The sequence below is a fragment of the Anser brachyrhynchus genome, assembly GCF_964034855.1.
Source record: "Anser brachyrhynchus genome assembly, chromosome: 3".
NCBI lineage: Eukaryota > Metazoa > Chordata > Aves > Anseriformes > Anatidae > Anser > Anser brachyrhynchus.
The window spans coordinates 25427211-25451762 of NC_137696.1; the positions used below are offsets into that span (position 1 = coordinate 25427211).

Consider the following 24552-nt stretch of genomic DNA (forward strand, 5'->3'; position numbering starts at 1 on the left):
GGCGGGGGCGGCCCCGGCGGGCGGAGGGCGGCGGCGGGCGGGCGGCGGAGGCCCCGGCCCCGCGGCCCCGGCCCCGCTGGCGGCTCCGGGCCTCCCTGCCGCCTTGGTAGCGCCGCTCCGCACTCGGCCTGACCCGGGACGTCACTCCGCCTGGCTGTTTTCTCAATGATAACTTGGCAGGAGAAGGGGGAAGCGGCCGGGTTTTTTGCTCGGGCTCGTTTACCGGGTACGTGCACGTTTCTCTGCATGCGGGGTTTTTTATTTTTTATTTTTTTTTTATTTTCGGCGAAACGATAGGGGGGGAAAAAAAAAAAAAAAAAAAAAGCCGAGGCAGGAAATCCGGCGCGCGGCGGGGGCTGCCGGCCCGCGATGGTGGCGGGCGCGGGGGAGCAGGCATGCGTTCATCTTTTTGTCTTTCATTTTACCTTCAGGGTGACGATCAGCGCCAGGCCAGCCTCGCTGGGCACCGCCACGTCCCACCTGGAGAAATAAAGCACACACGCAAAAAAAAAAAAAAAAAGGGGGGTGGGGGGGAGGAAAAAAAAAAAAACCACAACCACCGAAATGAGGGTGGCAGGGCTGCCACCCTCCACCAGCCCGGATGCGCTCCGACGGGACAGCACGCCCGGCGACACGCTGCCACGCACACGCTGCCAGCCCGCCATGCCCGTGCGGGGGGGAAATGGAATTAGGGCAAAAAATATAACACCCCAAAGGCACTGCAGATGAGGCCCGGGCCCCCCAAATCAGCCCCGAGCCCCCGCGGTGTAGGCTGGCATGGCAGCTGGGTGGATGCGGGCTCCATTCGTGCAGCCTGTGGGTCAGGGCAGAAGGGGCCGTGGCATGGAGGTCGCTGGTGAAATGGTGTCAGGCTGAGCTGGGGGTGTGCAGCCCACCCTCACGCCCTGCTGCTGGGGTGCAGCTGTTTCCCAAAGCACCCTGTGCCACCACGCAGGGAGACAAGGCCTGCTGCCACGGGCACGGTCACCTGCGTGCCCAGGGCATTGTTATGAGCAGGGGCAGGGGCTGGCAACACGCTTGGTTATCTTTCCTTGGGTTTTGGACTCTTACGAGGGAAATCCTGTAAGTATATGTGAATTCAGGGGCCTTTAGATGTGTGGATTTACTCCTGTGCAAAAGTATTTCCAGAGCTAGGCCTCACTCCTAGGTATCCATGGTGGCGCAGACTTGTGTGCCTTTTCAGCTAAAGCTAAGTTGTTACATACACACACTTTTAATATCCCAAACTACATCTGCACGCTGACCACAGGGCGCTCAGGAAAGCCCAAAGTCAAGTTCCTCCATGCCATGCTGCATTTCTTGCCACCTATTTTGACAAGGACTCACAATATACACATAGCTAGCACGATGGAGTTCACAAAGGAACACACAACAGGGCTGAAACTAAATTATTTTTGCAGCTACATCTGTTCATCTTTAATATTAGCATCATCGCTTTCATTTTCCTCATTTAAATACAATAAAAGGGAAGATTGCCTTTGCTTAATATTGTTACTAATCAGGTTTTGCTCTTCCAGTTTTTTTAAGAGGATAAAGTCGGGGAGAATCTAGCATAAACGCATAAACCTTTTCTGTTGCCAGACTCAGTACTCTGGAGCAGCACGTTATTTTAAATGCTGAGATCGTCTATTTCCACTGGAAAAAGACTTTGCTTTGTAACTGGGGGAAAAAAAAAAAAAAAAAAAAGTCCTTCTCAGAATATTAGGGAGTCCAAGCACCAATTTAAGGAGAGCGAAATTGAAAGTACTTTTTATTTTTAACCCAAGCTGCTCGAGGTGCTTTCTGGCTTGGCTATAAAGACAAGTTTGTCTAATGTTTCTGTTTTGAAATTGTTTTGAGCAGCATTTAGACTAAATTTTTGTTTGTCTTAAGTATACTGTCTCAACAGAGCTCAGCAAAGCAGAGGGTACATTACCTGTACATTTTTGGTAGACTTGAAAAGCGCTGATTGTTGTCTATATTTTGCCATTCATTTTTAAATGAAGCTCTCCTGATTGATGTGGGGAATTTGTTTAAAAAGATGAAGGTTATGGCAGAGCTACCCAAGATGCCATTTGCAGTTGTTCCATACCTCTCATAACAGTGAGATTTTACTTGTGATTTTTACACTTTTAAAAGGGAATTAGTTAATCAAATTAGTTAATCAAATTGCCATTTTTGGAATGCATTGAAAGGAATATTAAAGTGCATTAATTTCATTAAATGAAATGAGCAGATAGGCAACAAAACAAGTATTAGTCAAATAAGCAAGAACTCGCCTATGGAGCCAAATTCAGCCCTAGTGAAATCAACTGAGTTGTGCTTGTCTGCAGCATATTTAATTTGGCCTATGCAGTCGCACAGCTGACACTATTTGGTTGTCAAAGGTGTGTATATTAAAAATGTGTGAGCCATGCATCTCCTCCAATGTGATTAACCTCTGAAGTTAAATTCACCTGTTTTCCATTTAGTTCAGCTGCACAGTCCTATCGCATATGCAATTTTTGGTGTGTGTACACACCAGAGATGTAGAGAGGCGTTCCCACCCTGGCATCAGTACAGGGACGTGCGTAGTATCTGAAGTGAGGGCGTGATGAGGTGGATTTCAGCATAGGTTGTTCACAACCAGAAGGCTTTCTGCATGTATGCTCCAGTTAATAGGCTACACTGAAGAGTCTGCCACCATCTTTCATTACTGCTGTTACTCACGCCAGCGAGAGTAAAAGAAAGGTTGGTATGTCTATAATCACAAGTTCATTTGCTATGTAGATATATCTTAAGAGTCTCTCAGCCCAGCAAAATTGTGCTGGATTAAGGTAGAGTCTGAATGTAAAGCAGAACTGTGCCCAGGTGGCTCATTCATTCTGGAATGACAGAGCTGTTTCCTGGTTTCACTTAATCCACTTCTAAAGTGGATTAAGAGAATTCAAGAAAGTGAATTCTTATGCTGGCATAAAATTTGTCTACACATGGTTTTAGTCGAGAGTAATTATTGCAGTGTAGCTAGTAAGAGTTTTGGAATAATTTTGTGTGTAGACAAGTCCAAAGTTGCACACGTGAAAACAACACAATGTATGTAGTTTTTCTATATAACATAAGGTTAATTTAGCTCAACATTTGACCTACTTCTTTCCTTGCGAGGCATATTTAATTCATTACAGGTTTTTCTTTCTTAACAGAAACCTCACAACGGCTGTGCACTTATGATCAAGTGAAGGACAGCAATTCCATGTGCACTTCAAAAAAAAAAAAAACCAACCCACACCACCACCAAAAAAAATAAACAATGCGTACTCTGAGTACATTCTCAGCTGTGTTGGAACAGACAGACAGCTCTCTACTGGAGAAAATACCAGGTTCTTGATCGTAAGGTTTTTGAGTAGGTTGTTAACAAAAGGAAAACAAAACCCAAAGGTCTGCTATGTCCTCTTAAACAGCCATGATCTGCTTGTACTTTGACTACATGCCATTCAAAGCAGTAGTGTCTATGTGAAGCACCCTTTATAATGCAACAATACTAGTTCCTGCATGAGGAACCTCGCAAACTTGCACAGGATGGCTTGCAGAACAATGGGGCTCTCAGGAGGCACCTTAGGAACAGGAAGCTAATTTCACAGTTTGTTTAGAGACCTGATTCAGGAAGAGCCTACCTCAGTCTCAGGCAGTTATTTGTTCTGAATGGGTACAGGAGGGCTCTGAATTAGGTGTATTGTGTCACTACTGGTGTACAGGAAAATTACCAAAACGATAATGAGAAAGGGAAATTTTTTTTTGCACCTTCATGCCAAGCAGAAAGCTCTTCAAATGTCATTCTGTGCCACAGACCTTCCCTGGAAGATAGGTGACTCTTTGACTTGAATTAAGGCTCCTACATTTCAAACTCATTTTTTTGAGGAAAAAAGAAAATAGATGTGAAAGAAGTGATGTAAGCTCAGCTAGTAAAACAGTAAAGTTCCAAAGAGAAGCATAAATATAAAAGCTAGGTGTTACAAATTTAAACACTGGCATAGAAAAATTCAATAAAAGCTATGAAGATATGTGGAAAAAAATTACTTTGTGTGAAAGACTGTAAGGTGTGGGAAGGCAGAGGGTATCCATGGATCTTCCTATATATACATTGAGCAACCCTTCTACTCCATGTAACAGGCATTGATTCTGCAAATGTGATTCTTCTTAAGCTCAATTTGTGATTATGTGCATGGCTTTGCTGTACTGTGCTGGTCTTGGTTGAGGGATATGGGGAATGGATTTCACATACACCTCCCTCATGCTTAGCCTGCTTATTTAAGTATGAAGCTCACTGGTAAGAAAGAAAGCATTGAACAAGCAAGGTAAAAATCAAGCTCTTTAATCCTGTTGTGTTGAGTAACGTCGAACATGGGCCTAGTCTTGATAGTAAGGCTGAAAGTAGGCTGAGATTGTAGGCCAGGAGAGCTTTGGACCATACGGGAACATGCCATATCTAAAATCACACTTGTGTCAACAACTGGATTAGATTATTTTACATTGCTGCCACTGAGAGCTCTCCGGAAACAGGAGCCACCTGCAGTGAGAGGGTGTCTCGTATCTGTACCACTCGTGCTAGTACAGGGGAATTGCTGATCCCTGTAGGGAAGGAAGAGGTCTTTAAAATGTAGAGGTCTCAGAGACAACGGCATAACAGATGCAAGAGGAGATATCAGCACACAGCCAGTGCCGTGAAAAGAAGGATCCTCTCTGGGAATTGGTTAGTAGTGCCAATGTTTAATATTTGTCATAACAACCACTGACTGTTTTGTTTTTTGTTCTAACAATGTGAATTATGCATTAAACATTAATACAAGCGAGTGTACTTTTCTTTTGATCTTCAAGCGTAATCATTTCTAATGAGAGTTTATACACGAGCACTGAAACAAATCCCTGAGTCATGTGAATTTACATTGGTTTTACTCTGTGGGAAAGATACCCCACATGGGTTACTCATGTCTGTAAAACATAACATACTTATAAATCAAGAAAAAAAAAAAAAAAAAGAGCTTCCATTTGGCTGAACATAAATATCAGTGTAGACATTTGGCTCACACGCTAGCAGTAACGCAACATTGAAAAGTATATTTATCAGAGATCAGGATCAGGGTGGGGCCCTCACCTAATGTTGGATCCAAGTCCTCGCGGAATAAGAAAGTTCACCTCCTGACTTTTGCAGCCTGACTTCTAGCAAGATTTGAGCCAAGTGTTGGAGAAACTTGAACCAACTGTGTTAAGTAGTAAAGGAATCAGACTTTGTCTTGCTTGACATAGATGGAAGTTGCCAAAGTGCCATGAGCAAGTGCTGATACTCTATATATGTAGCAGACAAATTGTATGATGCTCACTGGCACCTTTCCTGATGCCCTTGACAGATGGGCTGTGGTACAGGGCTGGCCCAGTCTGAACCAATACTAGAACTGTATCTCATTTCTGCTCTTCTAGAAGTTAGTCACAAACACTGCATTTAGTGAAAATACAAACATTATGGATTGTGTAACTACTGGCACAGTTATTTAAAGTACAAATGGTGTTTGAGCCCTCTTCCCCTTTCACATACCATACATACAAGATGCTAAGCACAGGATAAAACAGCCTGCAGTGGGCCTGATTCCTTTGTAGACAGGGGCTGATTACAAGATTTCCAAAATGCCTCTTGCCTCTCCAAAATAGATCTTAAAGGCAGAGGATGCACAGGAGGAATGGCTGCCAAGAAGGTATTATGTTTAATGGCAGTTAGACTCTATCTATGATCCAGGTCATATCTCAGGAATTCTCAAAAGCCCATTAATGTGTTTTATTCTCAATGTATGAATGCTAAATGAGTCCTGGAAGCCAGAGATCCAGGATTACCCCACATAATTCAGTGTTGTCACAGCAGGCTGCAGTCATGCTCCCTGTTGCTCCTTTTCTTTGGCCTGAATAACCTTAAACGCTGATGGTGGAGCTTCAAAAGGAAGAGCGGAAGAAGCCTACACATAGAACAGTTTATAGACTGGAAGAAGAGGAAACATGAAACCCTTCATCCCTGAACTTGATTTCTTTAATTGCTATGTTTTATATAAAGACAGAGGGACTGATACTGTTGCAGTTAAGAAGAAAGCACTTGTGATGCTTCATTATGGAAACCCAACACTGTATGAACTAAGTTTTCCCTAAGACTGCAGGACTTCATGTAGAGGAGGCACCTGTTATGTTAAATCAGAAGATGAACACATCAATACTGGACCTTATATAATTTTGGTCTGAAGGACCTCAGCTCCATCTTGACCCTGCTAGTCACCCATTTACAGTCCCTAGCCTTCAAAGTTTGGCAAGTCTTCTGACTTTTCAGAGTGCATAAGTACATCCTCAGGCACAACAAAAAGCTGTGCTTTCAAAGATGTGACAGATGTAGGTAAAAAATGGTATACAGAAGCGTGCAGGGAGGCCTTTGTCAGTCAACATGGTTCAGTGTTACAAAGCCTGTTGGACCACAGGTTCCTGGGTTGCCCTCACAGCCCTGGAATGCCGTCTGGAAGCATTCCCCTGTCATTTAGCTTATTTGGTGCATTAAAGATGCTCATTTCTAGTGCTGTAAGTGAAATGTGCTGATACTGAACCCATCCTTCGTTTTATACCTGCGGGCCCCTAGCAGGCAGCCAAGAGGCCGGTGGGAAGGAGAGGACACCAGTTTTAATTTGGTTGTTTGTGACAGAAAATGGTGAGAAAAATGAAAAAGATCATACTCTAAAGACTAGTATACTTATTTACATTTAACTACCTAACACCAGTCAGAACCTTAAATTCCATGACCATATATGAATACCATGTTATGGTAAAGTAATTAGCTGGTCAGAGCCACATACTACAAAGTAGGCATGCAACTGGTGAAAGCTGATGTAGCTCTAGTGAAATCAGTGGAGTCATACCAGTTTATACTAGCTAAGGACCTATTAATCAAGAAAATCTACAATATTTAATAAAATAAAAAATTTGAAAAAAAAAAGTTGCATTGTTGCATTTTTTTTTCATGAAATATTGGCCAAGTGGTCATGTCATAAAGCAACAGCAATAAAATAAAAAGTAGTAAATATTTGCATGGTAGCCAAGACAGAAGCAGAACCAATGCGAAAATCTAGCAATGAAATCCTACACTTACATTATTACATAGTTCAGTGTTGGAGCCAGAGGGGTTGAAGGTAAACTCATTTTCTTGCCTCTGTCTTTTCAGTCAACATTTGGGCTACAACCTTCCCATCCCCGTTGTGAGTTAACCTCCTGGTAACACCTCCAGGGAGAGGGGCAGAAGTTACACAATGGCTGTTTTTCCAGGGGCGGATGTGTAAATGTGAAGGGAAACAATTGAATTTTAATGACAATTTTGAGGCTCTTGAAGGTAATTTCTGGGCAGGGCAGAAATTAGTGCCAGGAGCTGTGTGCTCTCCTCTCCTGCTGATGTAAGCAGGAATTATGAGTGCTCAAATTTTGCAGAAATAAGTCCAAAAACATTGTGTCCTTCTCTCATGCCACAAAAGGCAAGGTGAGAGAGCTGTTGTGCTCAAGCCCGACTCTCACCTCAGTGCCAATACAGAGAAATTTCTACAAAACTTTGGGTGAGTACTCCAGGTTGACACTACGAGATCCCTTTTCTCATTAGGTATTTATAGCATGGTAGCATTGTTCAGGGTAAGAAGTTAATTTTGTTAGGTGCTGTACAGAGCATTTAATCAGATGAAGTTCCATCATCCAAAAGTCCTATGAAAAAGCTTGCTGAGGGAATGCAGCAAATAATGGGCTATCCTGGGGAGAAAGTGCAGCAGTGGTGGCAACAAAGACAACTACAGAGGGCTCTCCTCTGTACAGGGTAATGATAATTTTGCCAAGAAGATGTTTATTTCCATTCTAACTATGACGTTTGCTTTGCATTACTGAAGCACTGTTCATTAATAGCTTACAAACAAAGTTTATAAAGCTTAAGAAACCTTGTCATATGTCAGACAGTATGCACTGCTTAAACTATCTAAAATATGTTAAATCTATTAGTTTTTTGTTGTTGTTTTGTTTTTTACATAAATTTAGTAAAGCAGGGATATATATATATTTTTAGGTCTTACTTTTGTGTCTTAGAATATTCTGGAAGGAATAAAAAGGGTAGTCCTCAAATCTGCAGATATCTACCTGTAGATAATTAAATATAAAATAAAAGGTGCTTCAAAACAACACCAGTCTTTTGCTGGTAGTTAGTTGCAGAGTTTCAACCATTTCCACCAAACAAGGAGACCCGCTGCAGAGTACTGACCTTTCAGTCTTTAGCTAGACAATCACAGCCTTCAACAGGGCAGAATAGGGATCAGGCCTTCCCCATGTCACTCTTCTGCTCAGATTGCAGCTCCAGCCACAGTAAAAGGAGAAAGAAAGACAAGAATAAAGGGCAGACGTAGCCACCTGGCACTGCCTAATTGCAGAGAAAGGCTCAGGAAGGGCTGTGTGGCACTCAGGCAGGGGCTCTGCCTCCCTTGCAGATTTGCAAGCCTGGCTACAAGCCTTGGGATCAGCTTCTGCAAGGCAAAGCTTGGAGTAACTCACTTAGAGGAACTACCTCGCTCGCAAACACCTTTATATCGCCATTTGCCTTTCCCCTATGCTCTGCAGAGGAGAGAGCTAACTAACTGCACCTCTTCTTTGGCTGAACACTTTCAGCCTGGTGTGAAGTCTGTTAGAGCCTGTGTACACCAGCACAACACAAAGCGTGCATAAAATATCATTACTGGACATGATCCTGAAGCTCGCTTGGTCTGAAACCTGTCCTCACTTTATTTACATGAGGACTGAAGAAACTTCGGGGAGCCTGATATTAGCAACTCTGATATCAAACCGCTTTTTCTAAATTACTTTATATAAGCTACAGGGAGTTTTGTTCTGTCCTTTATTTTCTCTATTCACTCTTCTCAATAAGGATAATTTTATGTACTTTTTTTTTTTTCCTTTTTTTCACTGCACTATTGTACACTATAGTACAACTCATTAGAGCAGCTTTCTAGTTAGGAGACTTCACTGTAATGTTTTGCTGCCATACTTCTAAGAAATAGAGCCACTAGCTCATGAACATCTGATCTAAGTCTTTCTGAAGCCATCCTGAGAACTTCACTGATCCCAGTACCAAGCCCCTGCATCCATTATGTTCACTATCAGTAAAAGAAATGTTACTGAAGCAGCAGGCTGCTCAGGAGGCCGGAGAGCAAAGGGAGGGGGAAGCAGCTTCCATGCCTGCTGTTTTGTTGTGACAAAGCCAGATGCACAAAAGGATACAGAATTTTGCCCAAAACATTTTTTTTGCCTCTTTTGTAACAATAAAGTCTCTTTTTAAGAGATTGGTATTTACCATAGTATTGATTTCCAGTTGTTAGACAACTGTTGCGCTATGTTCCTACCTATGCATTCCTAAGTTACTAAGTGTACCACCCAGGTTTAGCATCCAGAAGCAGATTCCTTCTATTCCACAAGTACATATTGTTTCTTGAGGCAACTCTTTACGTGCAAGCCCAACAAAAGTGACCCTTCACTATTTTCCATTTTATCTCAATTTTTCCTCTCTCATCTGTACACTGCTGCAGAGGACGTACAACATCAGATGCTGGTTTTGCTCCCTGCAGCCTCAGTGCAACAAATTTCTATCTAAGAGCAATTCCATCTGATTTCAGGTGTTTCTGCCTGAAAATACATGAGTTAGTCTTCAAGGAATTATTTTGGTACTGGAAAGACAAACAGCTCTTCTCACCCTCACGCAGGTACAAGCTTTATAGAGATTTAAGAAAGAAACATTGCCACTAGGTGAAAGAGTGTCACAAAACTGTTGAGGAAAAAGTTGGAACCAGGCTTTGGTAGTTTGTGAAGGCCACATCACGTGTGTACCAGGTGTATGCAACCTGCTTTGCAGTCCTAAGTCAATCACCCACATATTTTGGGGATCTTGGGCTTTAGGGAGTCTCGTCTCCTTCTGTCTCTTAGTTCCCACATATGAAAATATAGATGAAATTTACTCTTTAAATGTCATTAGCATAATCACTCACAGGTTCTCCATGTCTGTTTTTTCTAAATGTTTTAAATTACGATGTCAAAATAAAACATTTGTAAAAATTAGACATGGTTGCAGGAGTTTTAGGCTGCAGAACACAAACCTCAGTGATTTCAATGGATGCAGTGCCAAGCTTTCAGATCAAATGAAACTTCACTGTAAATCTCAGGATGTTAGCATGCCAGTGATAAACAATTTGGTCTGTATCTTCTATCAGTTCAGGAAGGATCTGTGCCAGTCCCACCACAGTCCCTCAACTGTCTCTTTTCCCCTACTCTGAGTATTTTTTCTATAAATATTCTTTGCTACAAAAAAGTCAAAAGACAACATTTAAATATTTTGTGTATTGCATGTTCCTCCTCTAAAAGAATTGATGACAATTTATTTGCTAGGTAATGGATGAATGAACTGAGAAACAATTCAGTCGGCAACTGACAGTGGTCATTGTCACTTATATGGGCCTATGACTGGTAATCCTTCCTTATAGAAACCAAGTTGTTCTTGAGGAAGCTGGGATGCTGGGATTTCAATAATTTCTTCATTCTACCAAGACAGACAAATTAGGACCTATAGAGTTCCTCTTCTATGTGACACTTCCTTTAAAGCAAGATTTTCTCGAGTAATTTTTTCCCTAGCTGTGAAACATATATATATATATCACTTATTCCTTTAGATAGATATTATTACAGACTAGAAATGAGAAAAAAAAAAAGGTAGTAATTTGTCCTCCGCTGAGTTTGTATCATCCAAGTTAGAAGTATAAACTCCATTTGTTTCTATTTTTCCTGGAATATACTGACACCACCTACCCCAGAAGTAGCAGTGTATGTACATGTGCAGCTGCAAAATCTTTCAATTTCCATGTGTCAGTGGAAACTATAACTGGATTACACTATTTTTGCTTTATGTAAAAGATTTTATCTTCTTACTAATATTTAACACTTTCTACTAATTCAAAAACATCACATGCAGAGCTCCAGGTATCTTATGAACACTGAGGAGTCACCATGTTGTAGCCTACCAAAATACCTACCTCTTTAAACATTTTTCAAACGGACAAGATGAATAAGGGTGTGATGGGAAGAAAATTCTTCAGAGAAAATCCAGGCTCAAAACAGAAACAAGATTTCTTAATTTATAATTCAGGGGTCTGCACTATTCTCATTCCTTGTTTAAAGACCTACATTTTTTATTTTAAATTTCAGGCAAACTTTAGATGCCGTACTCTTTTCTCCTGAGTTTAAAAATACAAATGAAAAAAAAAAGTAAAAATGTTAAATAATGATATAATTTGTTCAGAAAGTGTAGACTGACAAGTATATGCAAAGAATCACTGAGTTCGTTTTTTTTTCCATCTACTCTAATATTTTCCTAACTGAAAGAAAATGTGTAAGTTCCTCATCCATTTTACTAGTCATCATTAATGGGAGTTAAACTTTATGCCATTTCACTGGCAACTTCCCCAGCCAGGCAGCAATGTAGTAAGTTGTATCTGATACAAATTAAAAATTAAAAAAAAATAATAAAAATAACTGTTATCTTATATTTGTATGAAATCTTAAAACAGTTAAACAACAAATATCCCACTTACAGACATGACAACTATTTCCATGGCAATGAGGAGGAAGGAGATTGAGAGAGGAAGGCAAGCTTCTTACTACAAGGTACAAAATCTAAAAATAGGAAATACAAGTACATGAAAAATTAAGGCCCCTGTAATCATACATTTCAATGGAGAGATGGTGTTACTGTTATGTATTTCTGCACAAGAAAACCAAAACCCTGCCTAGGAATTCTGAGCATTTCCAGAATCCAAATAGTAAGAGGAAGCTATTCAAAGTCACAAGTTTTCATATTAACTGCAACGGAAACAGAAATAAACCTTTAAACTTAATCAGTTACTTAAAATGAATTTATAAAGAGTTATCTTCTCTCCTCTCTGTGCTTAAAACTAGATCCATTTGTACATTACTGATGTACGTGCTGAAAAAATGTGCACAGGCAATAATGTACTAATCTTGCCTGAGTATTTTGAGGGAGGGAGTTTGTGTGCATTATGCCATTGCTGCATCTTAAGGTTGTGAATCACTAAAAAAATACAGAGAAACACTTTTTGTAGTTTGAATAAGACTTTTTTTGACAAAATCTAAATACAGGGAACTCATTTCTAAGTTTGCTATTATTATTCTAATAAAAGTCAGACAAATTTTGAAACATTAAATACTTAGATGGAAACATCATTATCACCAGCATTTGTTGCAAACATATTTACTGCATTCAGTTGACATCCTAAGTATACCCTTATACTCGCATAATGCAAAGAGCTCCAGCTCTCCCCATACATGACATAACAGTAAAAAGAAAAATCTAAGTTGATATTTATTCATCTATTGAATCTCAGCCAATATCTACCACTATTCACCATGGCTAGTGGTAATTTTACACATGTAGGAAGTGCAGAAGGCCTTTGCAATACCTGAAAGCTTGAGATTTGCATTATTCTGAAGCCTTTTTTTAGTTCTATTGAGTATATAATGATAGAGTAAAACATGGGCATTTAAAAACAAAGAAACAAACAAAAAAATCTTTAATTTAGTAAAGACTGAGATAAACTAATAAAAGAAAAGAAATACAATATTAAAGTTGTAACCCTCCATTCTCAAAATGATTCTTATAATTAAATGCTCTCCCTTCCTTTCTGTCAAGATCTAATTTTCTGCAGGGATGTCAAGGAGACCGCTGCTATACATTTTCCTAAAGTTAGCATGACATCATCTACTAAGTGCCTATGACATGCTATTTACCTTTCTTGTCAACTTAGAGCTTTTCCATTTAAGAATTGTTTAAATGAATCTTTATGCATTCACACCTATACCTAGAGGTATCTGTTTTAAAACAGTGTTCATTTTATATTTCCTCCTGTTTTATGCCATATGCCTCTTCACTGATGCTCTTCAGATATAATATATAATAACAAGTGCAAGTGAAATAAAAAGGGAAGCAATTTAATTTTCATTATTTGCCTCAAGTATTTATTGACAGGCAAAGGTGATAAAAATTCCAAGGTAAAAGGTCTGGCTTGACATCTCATTTAAACAACTTAGTAGTGTAGTGAACAACTAAGTAGCTTTGTCCCCTGCTCCAAAACACAAGACAACAAAATCCTAAAACATCCTTACGTATTTGCCTTCTGAAATACAGCACAATATTTGGGAACCTATACTTGATGGAAGAGATTCCAAGAGAAGCAGCAGAGAGTTGTTGGTTTTAATATATATAAATTCCTTATCTATTAAAAGAAAATCTATGTACATCAGTAAAAAGTATTAAAAAGGGGAAGATTAATCAATATGTGAATAAGTGTAACCACCCTTTCTTCAGTGGGTATTTCTGAGACAGAAATTCATTTTTCTCATGCTGCAGAACCCCTCTATTCAAACAACAGCCTGGGAACAGCGATGGCCCTTTAATCGTCTTCATTACCGAAAGGCAGAAGCAACTGCTATTGATTAAACACAGCATTCTGTAAGATCCATTTCTTCCAATTAAATTTGTATTCTCTTTCTTGGATGTCTAGTTTTATTTAGTTCTGAACAAAATTACAGACGTACCTTTGTTAACTCATGTGGTGATAATTCATTTCCAGAAACTGTTCCTCTCGGTAACGCTAGCTATTACTGATTATAGTATTGCTCAAGGCAGATTCCTTGTTGTAAATGGCATTGAACATTTTACCTGGATATTGCAACAACACATTATGAGCATTGGGATATAAACAGAATAGTGAGTAATGTGGCCAGCCTCTGGATTTAAGCAATAAACTAGTCGACTTGTGTGTGAAGACACACTCAGCTAGAAAATTGAGCTATCATCAAAGCATCTGATACAATGCCTGCATCTTTTTCTACTTTGCTAGTGACTGATCATTACATTCAACTGTGAACCACGGCCTGAAATAATAAAGGTCAGAGTTTTCAAGGACAGTTTCTGGTTTCGAGTTTCCAGCTTGAAATACCTATAGCTGGATTTTCCAGGTGTGAGGTTCCAAGACTTTTTACTGGAACTATATCCCCTCAGCGTGAGGAAAAAGCAAAGCCAGAACAGGCCTCACACCACCTCACATCAAAAGCTATTTCATTAAAGAATTGATCCTAGGGTTTAACATGTGTCAGAAGGATGGTATGATCTCTACTAGCATATGTACATTAAAAAATCCAGATCTAAAATATTTATTTAGTCTACCTCAAACTTTTCTCACCTCATTTCTCAACATGTTTTGTCTGCTATTCTGAAAAGAAAATATGCAAATTTTGGAAATTTGGCTCACTGTGATAAACAATCTTGGCCTTTTTTATTTAATACAGAAGTACTGTGAAAATATTCTCTTTAAAAAAAATACAGGATCTCTACATTTATAAAAATAATGAATTTGCATTATGCTGGTATAAACATTTGTGGGCGTCTCTTGATTTAAAAAAAAAAAAAAAAAGAGAGAGAGAATTACATTAAATCGTCTTTCAGTGAATTCCAGAGTGTTATGGTCATCCATTATGTCACTGGTTACAAAAATGGGAGCGTGGCAGCGCTGTTAGAGAAGTCTGCCAGAGTTCAGGACTCAAACCTGGCTTTGTCAGCAACCTGTTGTGACCTGGTCCAGCGCACCATATGAGAACTTCATTTCTCATCAGCTTTCCTAATACCAAATGCACGTCACTGATGTGTTTTGCTACTTTCACATAATGGGGGTGGGGGATAATTCATATTTGCAAAGTTATGGGTGATTTCTTACTGAAAGGAAAAATAAGTTTTTACTTCTCTAGCATTTAATTGTGTTTATAAAGGTAGGACAAGGCTACACCATATACTGTATTGAACGAGTAGGTTTTCCTTTTATTACCGGCACCAAGAAGTACTATATGATCTCCCACTAACAATGCTGAGATTGTCCTTTAAGCTGCTGCGCTGCTCCGTCAGGATATTTCGTCTGCTCTGAAGGTAAGCACCAACTTGTTCAACTTGTGACAGCATTTTGCCACAGTCCTGTCAAGCAACCAGGAAGCACGCCGAAAAGAGAGCGATTAGGCCAAACGCCTCCTGGCTTTGTGCAACTCAGACAAACGAGCGCGCGTCCCGTAAAACCCGACGTTCAGAAATCCTCCGTCGCCGTGACCTCCCGCCCCGTCTCACCGCGGTCTGTTCCCTGACCGTCTCTGCCCCTGTGCACCAGAAAGGTCCGCACGTCCGGGTGCCGGCCGCAGGGCCGGCGGTTCCCCGCGGCGCCGAGGGGTCCGGCGGCTGCGTGGGGCGGCGCCGCACCCCATGGAGCCCCCGCGGCTCCCCCGGCACCGGCATCGCAGCCGGCTCCCGGCGCCACGAAACCGTCCCGCGTCCGGGTGACACAAAGCGACATCGCTCGGGGACGTAGCCCCCGGAGGGGAGCCCTGCTTGCTGTCGCTGCCCCGGCAAATTTAATTCCGGGGATTTCTGCAACTTTTCCGCCGCACCTCCAGCCCGCCCTCTGGAAACTTCGGGCAAAGCCGAGGAGCGAGAGGACAAAGGGCCAAAGAACAAAGAGTCCAGCCGGGAGGGGAGAGCAGGGCTCGGGCTGACCCCAGAGCGGAACCTCTTCCCCTAAAAAGCAGGCGTACCGCTCCGCCGACCCGCGGACAGCAGCACGGCCCCGGCGGCGGCTCTGGGGGCTCTGAGGGACCCCAGGAAGGCGACGAGGAGGAGGACAAGGCAAGGTGCCCTTAGCGCCCCGCCGCAGAGCTCCTGCTGGCCTCAAGGCAACCTAAAACTCTCGCTGAAGTGTCGCTAAGCACGGTTTGGTGGATGCCCCTCTCTCTCCCCGGCCCCGAGCGTGATTCCTGCTGTAAAATTCCCTCCCTGGCTTTAGCACTCGAACACCCTGGAGAAGCGGCAGGTGCCCCTGGTCACCTGTTGCTGCGAGGTTCCTGTCCTCTGACCAGGGTGTGCTATTATTTTATTGTATTGTATTTTATTTTTATTTTTCATACGGCGCTTGCTGCAAATGCCCCATTGCTCTCCGAAAGCGATTTATCCCTGGACGACGGGGATTTTGCTCCCGAGCGCAGCAAAAGGCGCGGGCGGAGGCAGAGGCTGCTCGGGGAGGCTGCGGCGCTCGGCTCGCTGGGCTGCCGGGGCAACAGCAGCGGCCAGCCTGCAGCTGCCCCGCGCACGGGCACGGGGAATTGCCAGGATTTTCTCGGACAGGCATTTCCAAAGAAAAGAGGTAATTGACGTGGTTCTTCTTTTGAGTAATAACCAAAGGGAATCTGAGCTCCACCTGAGAAACTTTGAGTCTTTTTTTTTTTCCATTCTTTGTTTTTCACTTAAACTAAAAGTGAGCTAACAGGGCTTCATTTCCCTGAAGGTGAAATTTATCTAGTTCTTAATTAGGAGCGCAAAAGAACCAGCGAGCACGGTACGAAACACCCACGGACGTGGACATTGGCGTGGAGCGGTCCCGAGCGTAAAAACCAGGGGGGCGCTCCCTGAACCAGCCCCCGACCCTCACCTCCCGACCCGAGCAGCCTTCCTCGCCGCCAGAGAGGTGGGAGAAAGGGGGCGGCTGTGGGGAACGAGACAAAGTTGAGACCCCGAGGGTCGCCACCGAGGAGCACTGGGTGCAGCTGTAACACGCGTTCGCGTGAAATACTGCTCTGGGAACGGGCGTAAAACTTCGCCCCAGTCTCTGCCCTCGGTTAACTAAAGCCAATTACTTGCTTTCATATAAAAGGTTTCGCGTATGGTTACATGTGAGGAAATACGAGAAGCTGATGAGTCTGTCTTTGTTATGATTTAATCAAATAAATTAAAGGAGAAGGGCTAGGATACACCCAATTTTGGACTTCAAAAAAAAAAAAAAAAGAGGGAGAGAGAGAGAAAAAAGGAATTAGTTTTCAGGGACGCTCTCTGTCCAAACATTTTTCTGCTGTACAGAGCAACGTCAGGCTCGCTGAGTCCACTCAGCTCATTGCTGCTGGTTGTTTGGACTTTCTCTTTTCCTCTTAATGGAGCACCTTTCATAAGCGATTGGAATTTCGGGGGGGAAAGGGTGAGTAGGTGCCAAAACAAGTTGGGGGTGGGGCAGAATTTTGCGTTTCAAGCAATTTAGCAGGCAGCAATTCTGCTTACAGCAGAAAGGTAGGTGGATACTTGAAAACATCCTCCACCGGGGTGTCCTACTTTAGCAATTCTAATTAAAACAGGGTTTACAAGATGCAAAGAAAGAGCAAGCTTCTTGCCTTATTTTCAGTGGGCGTGGGGGATACCGTCAGGCACAAAGTGCTTCTAGCTTGTTCTAACGTGCACCTTTGTTTAAAAAGAAAAAAAAAAATCAAGCTTGTCCTCTGATTTCAACTAATGTATTTTTAACTGGATTTCTTTCCTCTGCTTTGTGTGATCTGATACCTACCGTGTAGCCCTGGCCCACTTTCAGCCCTGCGGGTGCCCTGTATTATGTGTGTGTCTGAAAGAAAAGGGAAATCTTCCATCCAACCCTCTTGTGCCCTATACCTGTGCTTGGGAATTGAATTGTGGCCAACCCTGGGGTCAGCAGAGCACGGCTCCTATCCCTCTCCTCGCTGCCTGAACCAAGAGGAGCCGGGACTTTGTGAGCCTAGCGTGGCTGTGACCACCCGGCACCTTGAATCAATAACGCGGCCGGTTTCCTGACGCTTCTTTTCCGCGGCTCCTTATTGAAAGGGAGGCTTTACTGCCACCTATAAATAGCCCCGGATCCGAGTCACTTTTTCTCCGTAAAGCAGCCAAGTTGCAGCCGAAGGAGCGGCAGTTCTGGGGCGTTTCGCTGGTGCCGGCCCGAAACGCGACGGCTGCAGCCCCGGGGGGGGGGGCTCCGGGGACCCGCACCCAGCGCCGCGCCGGCTGCCTCTGAACTTTGTTCCCAGGCACGGCAGGGAGAGGAGCGAATACCGATACTCACCCTGCTCTTTGGATTTCCAGGTGCAACTCCGGCTCTCCCTCTTCTTTGTGTATAAACGAGCAAAGGTTACAGCCCGGGCACACGCCGTGATGCTGCCCCGGGTAACCCCGGCCCTGTGAATTTAACGCTGCGCTAACCCGCTCCGAGCTGGGGGCCGGCTCAGCACCGCGCCTCTCCGCGCTGCCAGCGGCTCGCTCCGCACCCCGAGCCCCGTACCCGGCTTCCGAGGGGTCTCCGAGCCCGGTACAGGCCGTGTCCCCCCCCTCTCGCCCCCCTTCGAGCCCGCTGTGCGGTTTCTAAAAGGCGCACGCTGCTGTGGGGCTCGCCTGCGCCCGCTGTGCCACGCGTGGGGAAAGGGCAGGGAAGGAAGGAGCGGGGCTACGGCGAGCCCACGGGAGCCGAGAGCCCACGCGTGGGGAAAGGAGCGGGGCCACGGCGAGCCCAGCCCGCTGCTCGCTGCCGCCTGCCCCTGCCCGTGGGGCGCGGGGGCTCTCCACTGCCCGCACGCCAGGCGCCGAGCCCCCGTCCCCGCGTCCTTCTCGCTCGCTTTTCCTTTTTTTCTTTTTTTTTCTTTCTCTCTTTTTTTTTTTTTTTCCTATTTTTCCCCCCTTTTAATTCCCCCAAGTGGGTCCTGCTGAATACAGCTCGTTAGCCGCGCTGCTACCGGGGTAATTGTCTGGGGGGCTGAGTGCTCCCGGAAAAGAAAAGCGGAGGAAGAGGGAGGGATGTAACCTCCGTTATCTTTCTGGTACTAATTCCCAGCCGGCTCGGGCTCAGGGGACAAGGCGATCGCTTAACAAACCCTCCTCCTCCTCTCCCTCCACCACTCCTTCCTTCCTTCCTCTGCTCCGGCACATTTTCTCCCCCGCGCTCGCCCCCACGCTTCATTCCTCCTCGTGGGGAGGAATAAGCCGTGCGAGCTCAAACTAAAAGGAAAAGAAAAAAAAAAAAAAGGAAGAAAAAAAAAAAAGGCGGGTGGGAGAGAGACTGGACGGGAATAAAAAAATAAGAAAGGGGAGGGAGGAAGAAAAGGACAGAAAGTGTCTGTGCCTGATCGCTGACCATCTGTGCAAAAGGTGATCGTTGTTAGGTACTCACATGGCTGGTGGCAGAGCGGCTCTTAGCAATTAATAAGTCTCTCAGCTTGAGATCTTCTTTCCCCTTTTTGATTGTAGCGCTCTCTGTGTGTCTCTCTCTCACTGGCGCACACACCAAACCGCTCGGATGCTTCACGACCGGCCACTTTGCGAGGGGAACAACACGGGAGGGTTTGTATTACTCCAGGTTCGTGTGTGTAGCCTATAAATAGCGAACTTTTTGATGGAATCAGCTAACAAATGAGAGGAGAAGGCGTAATTTTGCGCAGGGAGCCCCCCTTTCTCTTTGCAAGATTAAAACCCCCCAGGCAGCAGACAGAGCTAAAGTTGTGGGTGTGTAGGAAGGAATTTGACTTCACCGTGATTGTGCGCGAGGTTCTGGTTTGTTTGTTTATTTTGGGGGCTTGCTTTGGTTGTTCCCCCTACAACCCATATGTTACACGCTCCCTCCCTGCCTTCCCAACAGGGGCAGGAGCTGACCCGGATTAGCACCGACTTTAACTCCAGGTTGGAAACACGGTGCGTTTGCGGCTTTTTTTTTTTTTTTTTTTTTTTTTTTAGGGTGGTGGAGGTGAAGAGGGGCTCCCCGCTAGGTCGGGTGGAAAGGAGGGAGGCGGCAGGCAGCATTTCCTGAACGCGCCTTCACTTTAAAAGCAAGGGCGGGGGGGGGAATAGGAAAGAGGCAGATTGGGATTATTGGGGTGGGGGGAGGATTTGGGAGGGAGGAAAGGAGAGGGGCGAAGCGTTAGCCTGGGGCTTTGGGTCAGCCACGGAGCGAGGCAGCCACTCACGAGAAAGCCCCGAAAACACTCCTCCTGGGGGTTACCCCCGCGGCCGCCCCACGCCACGCCACGCGTGGGCGCCTGGCCGGGACAGAGCCAGATTTGGGGTGGGGTTTTTTTTTGGAGGGGGTGCAGCCCCGCGGGCTCCGAGGGCAGCCTCTTCCCTGGTTCTTCGGGGACGGGCCCCGGCCCCCTCGCTGCGGCACGGCTCCCACCCGCGCCTTCCCACGCGGGACGCCCCACGGGTGGGTGGGATGGGCTGGGGGGACTGGGGGGCGCGCAGCCCGGCCCGCGGGGGGGGCGCGCAGCAGGCGGCGGGGGCGCGCAGCAGACGGCGGGGGGCACCCGCGCGGCGTGGGGCAGGCGGCCGGGGACACGCGTGGGGGCGCGCTCCCACCCCCCGGAGCCCCTCGCCTCGCCTCGCCGAGGCTGTCCCCGCGCGGTTCCAATCTCACGGCTCATAAACCGGGAGCCGGGGGGCTCATCATTCACCTGCCGCAGCCTACCGGGCAGGGGAAAAAAAAAGGGAAAAAAAAATAAAAATAAATAAATAAATAAAAAACATCACGCTGCGAGAAACAGCCAGAAGCGGGCAGGCGGAGAGCGGCGCACCCGGGGCCGCCCCGCCGCGCGTGGGCTCCGCACCATCCCGCATGGCTCCGCACCACCCCGCACCGCCCCGCGGCCGCTGCCTGGCGAGGCCGAGCAAAGCCGCGATGGGGCTTAGACCGGGTGCGGGGACAATGCCGCGGAGGAAAGGAATAAAACCTTGGGGACGAGAGGAGGGTGGCCTCCCGCATCTTTTTTTTATATATTTATCCCCCCCCGCCGTAAATAACGCTGGGAGTTATTTTGTCCTGCGCTCAGATCTGACAGATTCCCCTCCCGGCTGCCAAGCACCAGCTCCGCGGCGCCCAAGGGGACGCGTTACAGGGAGCCGGGGGGCGGGGGGAGATCGGGGGGCTTTGGGGGGGTCCGGGGGGGTTCCGCGGCTGCATGCGGGCAGGGCGCCCCCAGAAACGCCGCACCCGCTGCTGAAGTTCCCCTAACAGCGGCCGAGAGCCCGGCCTGAGCCATACAGGGGTGGCAGCACGCTGAGATCTCAGCTTTTCTTTCTTTCTTTTTTTTTTCTTTTTTTTTTTTTTCTTTAAGAACCGGGATGTGAAAAAGTTTAGACCGCAAGGTAATTATCAAAAGCAATATAGCGAGTTTTACGCGGAGACCCACTTCGCAATTTTACACCGAGGAGCAAAAGACGCCGGCGGAATCTCGGGTCATGCCCAACAATGGAGCGATGTTCTCCCGCTGTTTAATATACATGGGGTGGGAAATGAGGGGAAAACACAGCCAGCACCTGTAGTGCCAAAGGAAAAAAAGAAATCAAATTACTACATAATATTTTGGGGCTATTTTGCAGGGCGCTCTTCAAAACCAGACCCGCATTTAATTATAGCCCTAATGATTTTTCTGTGCGGCCGCTAGTTAATAGTAGGGAGCAAATGGGGTTTCTACTGAGTTTTTAAATTCTGATATCTTCCCAAAAAATAAAGATAAAGGGGGGGAGGTGGTCCCCTTATGTGTTAATCGCACATCGGGGGCTGTAAGTGACCGATCCGGACCAACTTTTAACTAACACATTGACCTGCCAGAGAAGAAAACTCCTTGAAAAAAATGTCACGTGCACCAAGAGCCTTGCTCGCATTTTGGGATCGGCGTGCCTAGAAGCCCGCCTGCCCCAGGGCTCTCCCCTTCTATTTTTTATTTTTATTTTTTGGGGGGTGGTCTCCCGAAGGAAGCGGCTGGGCACGGAGCTGCTCCACCAGCCCGGGGCCGCCGCCCCCCGCGGAGGCTGCGCGGAGAGGCCGGGGATGCTCAGCAAGGTGCGGGGCGTTTGGGGGCCTTGGGGGGGGTGGTGATGCTGTGCAGGGGGGTCAAAACAGCCCCATGTGGGTGGCTATCCTCTCCACTCTTGCCTCGCTGATCCTTTATATTTGTCCTCTTTTTTTTTTTTTTTTTTTTTCCTCCTTATTTTTCTTCTTGCATTCCAGCCCAGGTTTCAGGCGGGTTAGATGCTTGCCCCACACGCCAACCTCTAAGCAGAGAGACTGGAGTATGCTACCGTGGAGTTAAAGTCTAACTCCTCTGCAGGTAATAATTAAAGAGCTTCTTTCTAAATCTCTTTCCCCTCTGCAGAAACACCGAGGCTTTCTTTCGCAATAGATTATATTGATCGCACACACGGGCACGCTCTCTGCCGAGCTGCTGCTGATGGCAGGCGATCTGCTCTCCCTACCCTGAATACGCTTCCCTGGACCTTCCTTTACTTCTTCTAGCTGAAAGGTCCCTTTAGGGCTGCATTTCTACAAATGCTTCCAAGGCTCCCCCAGAGAAGCCCCAGATGCCAAAGGGGACAGACAGTCGCTCAGCTGCACGCATCCAGGCTGTGGCCGTGCCTTCGGTTTTCACCCCATATTTATATCTTGGACGAGTTTAAAAATAAAAGATATAGGGGACACAAAGTCACTGCCATCAGCAGTGGAATATCTCTGTCAAGCGGGAAGGCCTCCAACTTTTCCTAGTGGTGACGTTTTCCAAAGAAAACCTTCAGCCTTGTCCCAGCAGCTGGACTGAAAGTTTTAGGGGCTCTCAATTACTTGAGATCATAAATTAATCTGCCAGAGAAGTGCGGCACACACCTGATATCAAGGGAGGGTCAAGAGCTGCCCAGTTCCAGCTGGTCCTGCGTTTGATTTACTTCGGGCTGTTAAGATGTATGCTGTGGTGTTTTGATAAGAAAAAAGGAGTCAGCAGTTTGATTTGGCAGTTCCTTTTTTTTTTTTTTTTTTTTTTTTTACACCCTTCTCTGTCTGAAGAGGGCTGCAGGTTAAGCTAAGGAGTTGGTTTTTGCTCTTGGGGTGTTTTTTAGCAGAGGCTCTTGGTCTGCACGGGCTGTCTCGTCCCTTGCTGTTAACACCTAACTGCATTTCTTATCCTCTGGAGCAAATCAGAGAGTGGCCTAAGCTTTCGTGCAGCTCCTCCACCTCGTGCCTTCGTGGGTGCTCACCCCAGGCAGGGCACGTGGAGCACCCAGAAAGGCAGTGCCTGGGACACAGCTCGCCATGCGGGTGAGCTGCTCAGCCTCGGCAGCGCCCTACCGCAGCCCGACATCTCTCCAGCCTCCTCTGCCATGGGGCCTTGTTGCCGTGCTGCGTCAGGCCCCTCAGAAATCAGCTCGGTACGTGAATGCTTTCATTTTGCACTGTACAGACACACTCCTGCAAGCTGCAGGGCTGAGCGTGGGAGGGGGGCTTGTTCTTAGCTGAATGAATCTGTTACGTGCTGGTTGCCCTCATGCCTGCTCTGCCCCCTCCTAAAGCCACCCCAGACCTCCAGTCACAGTCTCGGAGAGTTAGACAGTACCGAAGGGATGTTCTCTCTGGTGCATGTGTCTGTGTCACCTGAAGGCTCCCAGTAACCCTCCAGAGCAGAGGCACACCGCACCGACAGCACGCCTCAGAGGCGGCAGCAGTGGTGCCAAAATGGGGGACGCAGAATCAAGCCAGGAGTTTTGGAACCTACCCTTGTTTTTTTTTTTTGGCGTTTTTGTTTTTGTTTTTTTTTCTCCTTTCCTCCTGTTTTAGTTTCTCTGCCTGTAAAATAGGAAAGTAATAGCCACTGACCCTATTGCCTTTCCACGAGGCAATTACTGTTTGAAAAAAATCAGAAACCCTCAGAGGACATAATATGTGACAACAGTCGGAGGTGGACGCACTGCCAATCCTCGTGTTGTGCTTGGCTAATGTTTCCCAGCACAGACCATATTTTCTGTTGCATGTAGCTTTAGAAAAAACATCATCACTTAGACTGAAAACTGATACGCTGACTGTCTGTACCGGGATGATTATTTTGAAAATACCTGCCAAAACAATTTGTCCATTTCCAAGAACAAGGTTATGGAAAAATAAACAGTTTTGCTCATACTAAAAAAATGGAAACTTTTTCCTTTGAAATGCTCTGCTGCCCTCAGGCTTTGAAGCACAGACTCAAAATGTGACCTTTTCCATTTAAAAAGTGCCTTTCCCTCTCTCAAAAAAATTATCCAAATATGGCTAACTTGCAAATATGAGATTATTTTTTTTTAATGAGCACACTCTCAGTCATGGTTTCTTTTATTCTATCAGAAAAAAATATATTTAAATTGATAAAGATTGGTCCTAACTGAGGACAGAAGCTTAAGGATACTGTGGTAAAGCTAGATTTCCACATTAATCCCCACCTCCAAATTTTCCCTGTGAGCCCGAGCTTTGGCACAGGATCTGAGAGGTAGGAATCCTATCTCCTCTAAGCTCCAAACGATTTGAAGGTTGCATCAAGAAGAAAGGTCTCTGCATGAATACGACAGGGAGAAAAATCCACCCTGTGACAGAGCAGGCAACAGAGGCAGCCAAACAGCCCAGAGAGAAAAAGCGGGACTGGTGTTTGGAGGCAGGAGCCTGGGACTGATTAGGTAAGGAGACACAGAGGTTGCGTGGAAAAAGCAGAGAGAAAGTGTTCGGTTGAGGAGCCTGGAGGGCAGAAAAGGGACTGGCAGGGCAAGGATAACAAAACCATCTAATGTTGTCAGCCAAGAGCAAGGATATGTAA

General features: G+C 45.5%; 1 protein-coding gene and 3 long non-coding RNA genes across 7 annotated transcripts in view; 2 read left to right on the top strand and 2 right to left on the bottom strand.

Annotated features, from left to right (window-relative positions):
• The window catches only part of ESRRG (estrogen related receptor gamma), a 404991-nt gene extending 385493 nt beyond the window's left edge, over positions 1-19498 (bottom strand). Inside the window, exon 1 of one of the 4 annotated variants that reach the window (XM_080585075.1) lies at positions 19128-19498. Coding sequence is in view for 1 of the 4 variants with exons in the window: in XM_080585053.1 (XP_080441179.1) it covers positions 19128-19129 (2 nt within the window). In the remaining 3 variants the exon portion in view is untranslated. Of the gene's footprint in view, positions 1-18029; positions 18131-19127 lie in introns of those variants that run through there. The other 3 variants (XM_080585053.1, XM_080585064.1, XM_080585060.1) reach the window with 3 other exon arrangements.
• LOC308192019 lies at positions 52-3284 on the top strand. Its single transcript, XR_013948472.1, has 2 exons — positions 52-226; positions 432-3284. It is a non-coding gene; the product is annotated as an uncharacterized lncRNA (long non-coding RNA).
• On the bottom strand, positions 222-13731 carry LOC308192018. Its single transcript, XR_013948471.1, has 3 exons — positions 13675-13731; positions 11655-11736; positions 222-480 (listed from the first exon to the last, which is right to left on the bottom strand). It is a non-coding gene; the product is annotated as an uncharacterized lncRNA (long non-coding RNA).
• Positions 18852-24552, top strand: part of LOC308192017 — a 37546-nt gene continuing 31845 nt past the window's right edge. The window contains exons 1-3 of the long non-coding RNA XR_013948470.1: positions 18852-19105; positions 19205-19313; positions 21957-22056. This is a non-coding gene — a long non-coding RNA (uncharacterized lncRNA). The remainder of the gene's footprint in view (positions 19106-19204; positions 19314-21956; positions 22057-24552) is intronic.